Source organism: Haliotis asinina, chromosome 9 (genome assembly GCF_037392515.1).
Source record: "Haliotis asinina isolate JCU_RB_2024 chromosome 9, JCU_Hal_asi_v2, whole genome shotgun sequence".
NCBI classification, from domain to species: domain Eukaryota; kingdom Metazoa; phylum Mollusca; class Gastropoda; order Lepetellida; family Haliotidae; genus Haliotis; species Haliotis asinina.
This window is the reverse complement of record NC_090288.1, coordinates 24,839,932-24,853,446: the sequence shown is the minus strand read 5'-3', so window position 1 is coordinate 24,853,446 and position 13,515 is coordinate 24,839,932. Positions and strand designations below refer to the sequence as shown.

The window sequence follows — 13,515 nt, the reverse complement described above, 5'->3', positions numbered from 1 at the left end:
AGGCGTATATACTGCAGGTCAAATAACCGTGTTAAACGTGGATTTTTGTTTGTGGAGAGATCTGTGTCAGTGAGCTGAACGTATTGAAAGTCCCCCCGACCCCTAAATAGCAGCCGTTGGTTGATTTGTTAAATCTATTTAACCGTCTCGCGTTTGATTGGAGGGTCATTGGTCGCTCAAAGGTTACCTGACGCGACCTTCTACTAGGTTTTGTTAGGCTCAGTGGTGGAGTGTAACGAAATACACTGAGACTAAGTTCATTTAGACTGACATAATGATGTACTTCGCCAGCGCGTTTGCATGGTACCGTCACCCAAAACGGTGCAGAGAACATACATTGCACAGAAGACCAGTGCTACTGCCGTTCACATCAACTGGCCACTGTACTTTCTACCGAAATTGGCCGCCCCATCAGTCAAGGCTGGAGCTTGGATCTACACACATGTTTCTCTTCTTCCGAGAATCAGGTATCTTTGGTCATATTAAAGCTTATAAATATACATGTCAAATATGCCCACGTTAAAGGAAGACAATATTTACTTAGCAATGCGTAATCCGGGTTCCTCACCCACTTATTGTCCATAGCAACACTGTCCAGTCAACATAAACGCTTCATGGCATGATTATATACCAGTCTGAAGTATGTACCCCAGCTCATGGCGATATTCAATCGTCCGCTCATTAACACATGCAGCATTGTGAATTCTTCACGTATAACATGAACCAGTGGCTGTCGTCTGCTTCTCACATCTAAACGTGTTCCGACTCTCTCAACACAGCTACACATACTGCTTCTTCTTGGGCTTCCGTCGTCTGCCCATCCTTATCAGTTTCTTATAGCGCTTCAACTTAAGCCTTTCTTTATTTGTAAGTTTATCTTTTTCGCGTGTCAATATTTTTGAGAGCCAATTTCTCTCTTTCATCAGTAAAGTCCGCTGCTGACTATCGCGCAGCAGTTTACGAAACACACGCCGCTCCTCCCTGGTCAAACTCCAATCTTTAGACTTCCGCTTGATAATCTTCAGTATGCGTTTTTCTGTCTTTAAAAGCTTCTTTTCAAATTCAGCTGAAACCGGAAATATAAAATTATGAAATTCAATTCCAGTACACATCCGTCGCTATCAACCTTCAGGTGTGATAAAAGCGTACAGAGTTCTCTGTGTAAGCAGATATGTGAATTGGGATGGCCTTGATATTACACACTTATGTCTGTACAGACATGAATTAAGATGACCCCGGTATCAGATACCTACGGGTATAATGATACAAGGAGTCATTGTATGGTCCCGGCATCCGATACCTATGTCTATAAGGACATAATGCCATTAAGATGACCCGGGCATTATACATACTTCTGTCTATATTGGCCATGGATCCATTAAGATTCCGGTATTACATAACTCTGCCTGTACAGACATGGATCCATTAAGATGGTCCCGGTATTAGATGCCCCTGTCTATAAGGACGGTATGGAGCAATTAAGATGGTCCCGGTATTAGATACCTCTGTCTATATACCTATGGACCCATTAAGATGGTCCCGGTATTAGATACCTGTGTCTATGTGGACACATGTGTACATCTGACAGCTGACCTTTTCTCTCCTTCCTGTCCTTCCGCTTCCTGCGTTTTTTCTTCCTTGTGGGGTTACGTTTGTTCTTGTCTGTACTGCGCCGACGGTTTTCACTGCGTCGATCCCGGTCCCTGTCGGTCCTCATCTCTGCGGAAACAACAACACCATCGCGTTAGGATGGTGAATTTGTTACACACCAAACAATACAAACAACACCCGGTCTCTTTCACAGCTTTATGGTAACGTCATCAAATTGTTTTCAACAAAAAAAGAAATATTTGGAGATGGTTTAGACTGACATTGTATAAGTATGGATAAGAGCACGCTTGGATGATGACATAGACTTGTCTTGAACTTACTACTGTGTTGGCACTGACTGCCGGAGTAACCAGAAGAACACTGACATCTGACTGGGCCGACACATATACCCCCATTCTGACACGGACTGTTGTTGCAGTGACCTGGAGCAAGAATGTGTAGAAGTAAACTGAAACACACACGTGTACCTGTGCATGACGATCACACAGTTGTACCCACACGTCATATCACACAAGTGTACCAATACCCCATGTCACACAAGTGTATAAAAAGCCAAAAGTGTACCAACAACCCCACATTACACAAGTGTACCAATACCCCCACATTACACAAGTGTACCAACAACCCGACATTACACAAGTGTACCAGTACCCCACATTGCACAAGTGTACCAATACCCCACATTACACAAGTGTACCAATACCCCACATTGCACAAGTGTACCAATACCCCACATTGCACAAGTGTACCAATACCCCACATTGCACAAGTGTACCAATACCCCATGTCACACAAGTGTATAAAAAGCCAAAAGTGTACCAACAACCCAACATTACACAAGTGTACCAACAACCCCACATTACACAAGTGTACCAATACCCCCACATTACACAAGTGTACCAACAACCCCACATTGCACAAGTGTACCAATACCACACATTGCACAAGTGTAGCAATACCCCACATCACATAGTTGAGCCAGCACGCCATATCACACAAGTGTACCAATACCCATCACCACACAAGTGTACCAATACGCCACATTGCACAAGTGTACCAATACCCAACATCACACAAGTGTACCAATGCCCAGCGTCACACAAGTGTACCGATACCCCACATCACACGTGTACTAATACCCAACATCACACAAGTGTACCAATATCCAGCGTCACTCAAGTGTACCAACACCCCTCTTCACACAGTTGTACCAGTACAGCATATCACACAAGTGTACCAATACCCAACATGATACATGTGCACAAAAAGCCGTATCACACATGTACCAATATCCCACATTACACAAGTGTACAAATACACAGGAGATCACACATCTTCACTGATTGTCTACTGCGCACATGTCTTGGCACGGGACGATGACTGACTTACTGTATTCACATGCCTCCCCATAGTAGCCCTTCGTACACCAGCAGTAGCCCTCGGGGAGGCAGCGCCCACCGTTCTCACAGGGACGCCCACAGGTAGCTGAAATGGAGTGATACGGGGATTAATGAGGGGAGAATTATTTAAAAAATCAGCTTCTAATCTGCAGAATTGTTACTTCAACCAGAGACCATATAATATATGGTCTCTGCTTCAACTGATAGTCGACATATATACTCGAAACCAATTAGCCTTTCATGTCAGCACTATCAAATTCTATATTTCCTCATGCCATACCAAAACGCATACCTTGACCATATCTACATGCTCCGTATTGCAAACATATCTACTATCTACAGTGTATGTATAGAAAGATACCGCACTCTGAAATTATACCTTTCTCACAATGAGTCCCAGTGTACCCTTCCGGACATGCGCACACTTCGGGAGATATGCACGTTCCATTGTTCTGACAGATCGGGTTACAGAGGGCTGAAACATGCAAAATGTCCGGTTAATGAAGTCAAGCACAGTGAGATGTTGACCACAGGACTCAAGATGGCCTGACAAGGTTTCGGATACGGCTGCAGGTAACACCTGCAGCCAGCTGCTCACTGCAGCTATATACAGTTAGGGCCATGTTCCGTCTGTTCACACCTTCAAAATCAGATTACATATCTTTCAGCAAATGTATGTGGCCAGGATATCATGTACATAAGGGTTGGGGTTTTTCGTTCAAAGCGACGTTGATATGAATAATAACGAATATGAAAATAACAACATCGTGTGGGCAGGGTCTATATACAGCACATTATTTAAACACAATATCGGGCATGCTGTGAGTTGCATAGGCACAGTAAAGCACATCAGAACTAGAAGACAAAGTCATCAATATCTCCCGCCGTGGCAAAATACTCTTATGAATATGTTTGTTATGAATATATGTGCGAAGTTTGTTGAATAAACAGAGAACGGTTTTTAAGTTCTGCTCCGGAAAAAAGAACACTGCCTACAATTTGAGTCAAAGTCAAACCTGTTGCCATGGAAACGGTAAAAATTTTTATTAAAAATTCCAAAACTGTCAAAAGGCACCAGTAGACCACCATTCCTACCTTTGTGCCACGTTTGGTTAAGAAGTATTGTGAAGATCTGGTCCGGAAAAGACGTGCACGGACGCAAGGACGGAGTCCATTTTAATACCCTCCGCAAAACGCGTTGAGGGGGATATTATAAACAGGGAACGTGATAAACCCCCGAAAGAGCCAACGTTATGTCCCTCATAGGAGCCTCCTCACACAGACCACGTGGCATCAGTCAGTGGGACCACGACACAGACCACGTGGCATCAATCAGTGGGACCACCTCAACCAAAGTGATATCTCTTATAAGGATCATCTCACACGGACGAAATGATATCCTTCATAGGGGCCACCTCACACAGGCGAAGTGATATCCCTCACAGAAACCACTTCACACAGACGAACTCTGACATTGACAGCTCAAGACGACCACCTTACACAGGCGAAGTGATATCCCTCACAGGAACCACTTCACACAGACGAAGTGATATCTTTCATGACTACCCACTCACACAGACGAAGTGATATCCTTCATGAGGACCAACTCACAGGCGATTGATATCCGTCATAGGAACCACTTCGAACACACGACGTTGCATCCCTAGGGGGACCACCTCACCACATGTAGCACAGAGGAAGTGATATCCTTCATGGGGACCACTTCACACAGACGAAGTGATATCTTTCATGATGACCCACTCACACAGGCGAAGTGATATCCTCATAGGAACCACTTCACAGAGACGAAGTGATATCCCTCTCAGGGGCCACTTCACACAGACGAAGTGATATCCTTCATGACGACCAACTCACACAGACGAAGTGATATCACTCATAGGAACCACCTCGAACAGACGACGTTGCATCCCTCGGGGGACCACCTCACACAGGCGAGTGTGTGTTAAGAAACCGCATTACATGACGTCGTGTCTGATATTGGTAAGTAATAAGCAAAAGCTCACATGGCAAAGTCTATACTGACAGGATATAAGCACGTGCTTGCATGAGGTTTGATACTTAAGTAGAACCAGCATGTACTTTCATGCCATTTGATATTGACACGGGACAAACACATTGTGACGTGACGTCTCTGACATTGACATTGACAGGGACTGACAAAGACAAGCACGCGGTGACAAAAGCGTCTTTGATAGTGTTTAACTGCTGGTCCGCGCGGCGGTTCCAGTGTCATGTTGCTGATATAAACGTCAACTATCCTTGGGTTAAGGGTAACAGAGAACACCTGCTGAAGAGAACCCCTTCATGGAGGCAGGTCTAATTATTCAAAAGGCAGCAGCATCAACTCTCTCCATCGCTACTGTTACCTTACCATCTTTATTGAAACAAGAATCTATATTATTTCATTCTCCAAGAGTTCCCAGTCCCAAGATTGAAAGAAATCCGTCGACACAAGCATCCAGCATCCCCGGAACTGACGTGTGATAGCCAGTGATATGCAGCTCATGTAACATTGGTTCACATAGTACATGGGATGTACAGATACACGGAACACATCTGCTTCTATGTATGCACATTGTTAAACCACAAACAAAACGATGTTAGAGGTGTTAAAAATACTTATTGAGAGTTATGTTCAGGTTATAAATGCAGTCTGATTCCATGTTACACATCACATGCAGTGTTTACCCAACGTGCGTATGCCACAAGTATAACTGGATATAGGATAACTGGACATAATCATGCCATTAACAAATAAAGAAACTTATTCCAGAACAGGCGTCTTCATCCTTGAGGAACCCTTCTGGTCATGTAAAGGTACTGCACAATAAAACTGTCTAATAGACACTATTCAAGCTAAGCACTATAGAAACCATCGAGCCATGCTGTGTGCGTCACCCATGCCTTGACGCAACTATGTGACGTACCTAGGCGACAAAACTTGCCCTCAAATCCCTGCATACATGAGCATTCACCGACCTCCGTACATGTGCCCCCGTTCTCGCATTCGGACTCGCAAAGGGAGCTTGTGTCTACAACAAAACACCACAAACTGAACCCGATACTGGGCTGTGAGATTCAGATTTGCCAGATGACATAACAGCATCCATGTGCCACAAGGGAGGGTCTATGATGGAGGAGATATAGGGGTCAACCGTCTCACCTCGCGATATCGCATTGTGATAGATCGCTGTGATCATTCGCCTATTAAGTGTGTGACGTAACACTCAAGAGTGCCGGATGTTGAAGGTGGCGCAGTGTCGTCAGTGTGAGAGTTAACACTGTGTCAGGTGTGGAAGATTTCAGTGATTTCAGTGTGAGAGTTAACATTGTGTCAGGTGTCGAAGATTTCATTGACCTTGTGAGAATTGACATTGTGTCAGGTGTGACACAGGAATGTTCTTGCCCATATAAGACTCATAGCATGACTATTAAAGCAGGGCCTAGTCTCAAACCATATGTGATTTGAATGGAAACACACAATTCCTATAAAAGTGAAAAGGAGACCAAGTGAGGTGGGAAGTTCAGAACCTGAACCTAATGAAATCTAGACTTGTTTCATTTAGAACTTTAGCATGATCTACAAAGTCTGCCGGTGTGTTGTGCGATAGACATACTGCAGTATGTGTGACTTGTGTGAACCAAGAGTGTGTGACACATGCAGAGTGATAATCGTGTATGGATCCTTCAGTGTGTGACGTGTGGGCCTGCAGTGTGTGTGATCATCTGTGGATCCTTCAGTGTGTGTGATGCGTGTGGATCCTGTCGTGTGTTTGACGTGTGTGGATCCTCCAGTGTGTGTGACGTGTGTGGATCATCCAGTGTGTGTGAAGTGTGTATCCTGTTGTGGGTGTGTGGATCCTCTAGTGTGTGTAAAGTGTGGATCCCCCAGTGTGTGTGACGTGCATGGATCCTCCAGTGTGTGTGACGTGCATGGATCCTGCAGTGTGTGTGAAGTGTGGATCCTGTTGTGGGTGTGTGGATCCTGCAGTGTGTGTGAAGTGTGTATCCTGTTGTGGGTGGGTGGATCCTGCAGTGTGTGAAGTGTGTATCCTGTAGTGGGTGTGTGGATCCTCCAGTGTATGTGACGTATATGGATCCTCCAGTGTGTGTGTGAAGTGTGTATCATGTTGTGGGCGTGTGGATCCTCCAGTGTGTGTGAAGTGTGTATCCTGTTGTGGGTGTGTGGATCCTCCAGTGTGTGTGAAGTGTGTATCCTGTTGTTGGTGTGTGGATCCCCCAGTGTGTGTGAGACGTGTTGGATCCTGCAGGGTGTTTCACGGGTGTTGATCCTGCAGCGTGTGTTTCCTGGGAGGATCCTGTGGTTCTGTGTGTAAATAAATGAGTGTGTATTTGTATCTTGTGTGGTGTGTACACTTTGTATAGTGTTGAGGGGGCCTGACTGTCAATGGCAGACAGTAGTGAGTGTGAATCGTATGACATGTCGTTCGTGTAGTGTGTGTAGTATGTGGGGGGTGTACAAACATCCAGGCATTGGTTCATTGCAGTGTGATATTTGTGAACCGCTGCTAAACTGTGTGCCGCCAGCTGTTTGCTGTCACATATAGCTCTATCTGTTCAAATAGACACAGCGTGTCACAAGCATGGTTGTTTTCTCGTGTTTTGAATTGTTGCGCTTACAGGCAAAGTGCCATGGGCAGCAGGCCACCAAGGTTCTGCCTGAAACACATTTCCTTTCAACAGTATATGTACTAATGGTGGAATATCGTCTTGACTCAGTTCATGTATACAACAAAGCCTGAAAGACATAGAAGAGCAGTAAAATCTCCTGTGTCCAAGTTGCCTATACCTTTACAGTTGCCTTTGCTGAACTTTCCCACTTTGGTACAACGTATATATCGGACTAGGTTATATCTTGTTGACCGACAAAATAAGGATGTTTATCATAACCCTGTCTAAGAAAGAAATCGTCCGTGTATGTTTCTGAGCACAGTAACTACAGTGAATCAGTCGGCAGTGTAGATCATCCGTATGCAACCGTGGATTCTTACACAACACCCACCCAGTACCAGTATATATAGCGATGACTACTCGGGGTGGTTTAACAGTGCAATAGTTCCATCAACATGTGCAGTGTTTATTAAGTGATGTCTTTCCTTCTTGGGGTCTGTGGATAAACTTGATGTAACATCTTGCATTATGTATGCGGTAGGTTCAGTAGGGTTATTTTAAACACTCTACACCATTTGCAATCTGATTATGTAAAGCTCCAGTCTAGTTGTGTGACATAATGTGAGAATGATCAGTCTGGTTGTGTGACATTATGTGAGAAGGTTCAGTCTAGTTGAGTGACATAATGTGAGAAGGTTCAGTGTGGTGATGTGACATAATGAAGAGAATGGCCAGTCCCGTTGTGTGACATAATGTGAAAAGATTCAGTCTGGTTGTATGACATAATGTGAGAATGGTCTGTCTTATTGTGTGACATGATAAGAAAAGGATCAGTCTAGTTGTGTGACATAATGTAAGAAGATTCAATCTTATTGTGTGACAGACATAATGTGAGAAGGCCCAGTCTTGTTGCGTGGCATTATGCTAGAAGGTTCAGTCTAGTTGTGTGACATAATGCTAGAAGGTTCAGTCTTGTTGCGTGACATAATGCTAGAAGGTTCAGTCTTGTTGAGTAACATCATTTGAGAAGATGCAGTTTGGTTGTGTGACATATGTGCACTAGCTTTAGCCAAGGTGTGTTACATTGTTTGGAGTGGTTTCAATCTGGATGTCCAAAACACTACTGTTCGTCGACAACGTTAACAATAGTGACTACACGATAAAACTCGTAGTTTGTCACCTGATGTCACAACACTCATGTTATCTAACATGTACAAATATACACCTGGAACCTAATTAAGCACCCCCTCGTATATTTCATGATAGTAGAGCAACTGTTAACCGTCGTTAAACATGAATAGGACTTTCTTGGACGCCATGCGAGATTGAGAGAACCCCCTCTCCAGAGTCTTGCACAGCTGGAAGCTTCTTTGCACGAAGAATGGCCACAATTGCCACTTGGTCTTAATAGAAGGTTTAGGAGGAGGATTCAAGCTGTCATCCAAGCACGAGGGGGACACACCTGATACTGATGCCAGACACAGACGTTAACATGTGACATTCCTCGTGCATAATTTCTTGTAATAGTCAGCTATTGACAATGCTACGACCATACATGTTCAGTGACTATTTTCATAAAAAATCAGTAGTGATCAAAACAGATGAGAGTGTGAAACAGACTGCACTATTAAAACAATACGATTGGGAATCATGTTCTTGTTTTTCATTTGCCAGTAGAATGCGTGTTTCACAATCGCAAAGGTTCAACTATCTTTGGATTCGTGAGAGTTACATTGAGTTTTGTTTCTCATCATCCCGAAAATAGGGGTATGGGTGCGGGTGCGGGTGGGTGTGGGTGTTGCTTAATAACTTTCCAGGTGTATATAATATCGAAGGCATCTTTGGGAACGAACAAACCTGACTGTCGTGTAATCGATGAATACTGCAACTTGTGGACATGTCGACTTCTCACTGTGCTGGCATTAGTATCTCGCGTTCATCGTGAGATTAGAAATTGCTCAAAATGTCTCAAAGTAACGTTGTATCAGAATTACAGATATCACATGGAGATCACAGATTACACATGCCAGTCCTGATGTCAGTAGGTCAGTACTGTTGGTGCCACATGGAGACCACAGATGACACGTGTCGGTCCTGACTTCAGTAGGTCAGTACTGTAGATGTCACAAGGAGACCGCGGATGAAACGTGCCGGTCCTAGTGTCAGTATGCCATGACTGCAAGTGTCACATGAATGCTGGTCCTTGTGACAGTAGTACAGATATCACATGGACACCACAGATGACATGTGCTGGTCCTTATGTCAATAGGCTAGGACTGCAGGTATCACATGGAGAACACAGATGACACATAATTGTCCTGGTGTGAGTTAGGTCAGTAATGCAGGAGTCAAATGGAAACCACAGATGACACGTTCTGGTCCTGGTGTCAGTATATCAGGACTGAAGGTGTCACATGGAAACTACATTTGAAACGTGCTAGCCCCGTGTCAGTATATCAGGGGCATATTTCACAAAACTCTCGCAAGCCTAGGATCTCGTAACTTTTCTCGTAGCTCTTGTACCTGACTTACTGTGCCATAGGAGGAGCAAATGCTACGAGAAAAGTTACGAGATCTTAGGCTTACGAGAGTTTTGTGAAACAGGCCCCTGGATTGCAGGTGTCACATGGAGACTACAGTTTACACGTGCTGGTCCCGTGTCAGTATTTCAGGACTGCAGATGCCACATGGAGACTAAAGTTTACTCGTGTTGGTCCTAACTACTGCAGATGTCAAATCAGTGATTTCTGCGACACAAACATTATAAAGACCAGGTTTATAACTGTTTAATGGTCTATGTCTAAGTAGTGTTGCAGATAACTGAAAGGTCACTCCATGTGTGTCTTCTTGTATTTTGAGCGTTCTTCCCGTCGAATGCCAATATATTGTAACAACACTGTAGGTATATTTTAAGAAAATGTTCCGCTGGAATGGGTTAACAAGTGCGACCTTGTCCTTACAGTTTTGATTAAGGGTTTCATAAAAATAACCTATGATATATTCTAAATATGGTATAAAAATGTGCGATATGACCTCTTCACCATTTATTGGTAGGTGTATTTACAAACCGCCCGAATAACAGATCGTAAAATCTTGCAGCAGTACGACATAAATCCATTCCCATTTTGACCAGGAGTAGCGAGGTACCCTCTGCAAATATAGTGCAGGGAGGCTAATTGCTTGTCGTCCTCTGAAGATGAGTAAACATATTGATGACCTTCAACACCAAAAGTGCCAAAATACAGATCAATAGTTCAGTCTGCAGACTCCATTCAGTCAGTGTAATACAGCCCTTTATGTACGATCAAAATCAGTAGAAAGAATGAGGTGAGAATAGCTCGTCCGCCGACGGGACGGGACGGGACGTTAGTGCTGATGGAAATTTTCTGGTGACTTTTGGATATTTATTAACAGGCTACAACCATTCCTTGCAGTTTTCAACTACTTTGGGAAAGACATGGTTAGTATTTACCTTTGTATGCGGGCTTTGGTGCTAAGTCTCGTTCGTCTTTCACTGAGCTAGTCCATTAATTTGTCACCAGCAGCAATACCAACTGGATCCCCAAAGTACGATTTTCACTTTCACTCATGAAATTCTTAGTTTGAAAACCACAAAACAATCTGAATCAGTTACCAACGTGAAGCGCCATATAAATATATAAGATTACACCCCAGGGCGACTCGAGTGACATACAGATGGACCATGGACTGTCTGAAGAAACGGAATGTGTTTCAACGCAAACAGATTTGTTGACTGGAATCTATCTGCTCGACTGCGGGGTAGATAAGGCTCATAATCGAAACAAGTCATACAACGAAGTTCCAGCTTGTACACCGACATTAATCTTTGGTACCTCTCACGAACCAACAACAACCATGACACTTCTCATCAATCGACAACCCATGACACCTCTCAGCCACCAACAATAGCCCATAACACCGACAACAAACCTCGACAGCTCTCAGCAATCGACAACCCTCGACACCACTCATCAGCCAACAATAACATAGGACACCTCACACCCACCGACAATAACCAAGGACACCTACCACCAACCGACAACAACCCATGACATCTCTCATCAATCGAAAACAACCAATGACAACTCCTATCAACGGACAGTAACCTAGGACAACTCTCATCAACCGACAACATCCCACGACACCTCTCACAGCCGACAACCCATGACACCTACCACCAACCAACAACTACCCACAACACCTCTCATCAACCGACAACAACCCACAAACCCACTGACAAAGTGTAACCACCTCTAAACCCTCTACAATAACCAATGTTAAGTGTAACACTGCTAATTAGTATCAATAGTGATCTCTAACTAAAATCTTTTACATTCCTGTTATATCTTCAGCACCTGAACACTCAACGATACCACCAAAACTGGCCACACAATGACACAACCACAAGTGGTCAAACGTTCATGCTACCTTCATTGGTCACTCATTCATGCTACCTTCACTGGCCGCTCATTTATGCTACCTTCACTGGCCAGTCATTCATGCTACCTTCACTGGTCACTCATCCATGCTACCTTCACTGGCCGCTCATTTATGCTACCTTCACTGGCCGCTCATTCATGCTACATTTTCTGATATCACAGATTCATGCTACTTTCACTGGTCACACATTCATGCTACCTTCACTGGTCACACATTCATGCTACCTTCACCGGCCACTAATTTATGCTAGATTCTCTGGCTATAGATTCATGCTACCTTCACTGTTCATACATTAATGCTACCCTCTCTGGTCACTCATTGAAGCTACCTTCACTGGCCACTCATTCATGCTACCTTCACTGGCCACTCATTCATGCTACCTTCACTGGCCACTCATTCATGCTACCTTCACTGGCCACTCATTCATGCTACCCTCTCTGGTCATTTATTCATGCTACCTTCACTGGCCGCTCATTCGTGTTACCTTTACTGGCCACTCATTCATGCTACATTCTCTGATATCACAGATTCATGCTACCTTCACTGGTCACACATTCATGCTACCTTCACTGGTCACACATTCATGCTACCTTCACTGGGCACACATTCATGCTACTTTCACTGTTCACACATTAATGCTACCTTCCCTGGTCACTCATTCATGCTACCCTCTCTGGTCACTCATTCATGCTACCTTCACTGGCCACTCATTCATGCTACCTTCACTGGCCACTCATTCATGCTACCTTCACTGGCCACTCATTCATGCTACCCTCTCTGGTCATTTATTCATGCTACCTTCACTGGCCGCTCATTCATGCTACCTTTACTGGCCACTCATTCATGCTACATTCTCTGATATCACAGATTCGTGCTACCTTCACTGGTCACACATTCATGCTACCCTCTCTGGCCACTCATTCATGCTACATTCTCTGATATCACACATTCATGCTACCTTCACTGGTCACACATTCATGCTACCTTTACTGGTCACACATTCATGCTACTTTCACTGTTCATACATTAATGCTACCCTCTCTGGTCACTCATTCATGCTACCCTCTCTGGCCATTCATTCATGCTACTTTCACTGGCCACTCATTCATGCTACCTTCACTGGCCACTCATTCATGCTACCCTGTCTGGTCATTTATTCATGCTACCTTCACTGGTCACTCATTCATGCTACCCTCTCTGGCCACACATGCATGCTACCTTCACTGGTCACTCATTCATGCTACCCTCTCTGGTCACTCATTCATGCTACCTTCACGACCACTCATTCATGCTACCTTCACTGGCCGCTCATTTATGCTACCTTCACTGGCCAGTCATTCATGCTACCTTCACTGGCCACTCATTCATGCTACCCTGTCTGGTCATTTAT

General features: G+C 44.2%; 1 protein-coding gene across 2 annotated transcripts in view; it reads right to left on the bottom strand.

Moving 5' to 3' along the window:
* Positions 1–524: 524 nt before the first annotated feature.
* Positions 525–13,515, bottom strand: part of LOC137296211 (wnt inhibitory factor 1-like) — a 61,066-nt gene continuing 48,075 nt past the window's right edge. Inside the window, exons 5-10 of one of the 2 annotated variants that reach the window (XM_067827945.1) lie at positions 5,960–6,064; positions 3,391–3,486; positions 3,001–3,096; positions 1,932–2,033; positions 1,594–1,719; positions 525–1,066 (exon numbers count right to left, since the gene is read on the bottom strand). In XM_067827945.1, the coding sequence (XP_067684046.1) occupies positions 780–1,066; positions 1,594–1,719; positions 1,932–2,033; positions 3,001–3,096; positions 3,391–3,486; positions 5,960–6,064 (812 nt within the window). In that variant the 3' untranslated portion in view covers positions 525–779. The remainder of the gene's footprint in view (positions 1,067–1,593; positions 1,720–1,931; positions 2,034–3,000; positions 3,097–3,390; positions 3,487–5,959; positions 6,065–13,515) is intronic. The other variant, XM_067827946.1, reaches the window with a different exon arrangement.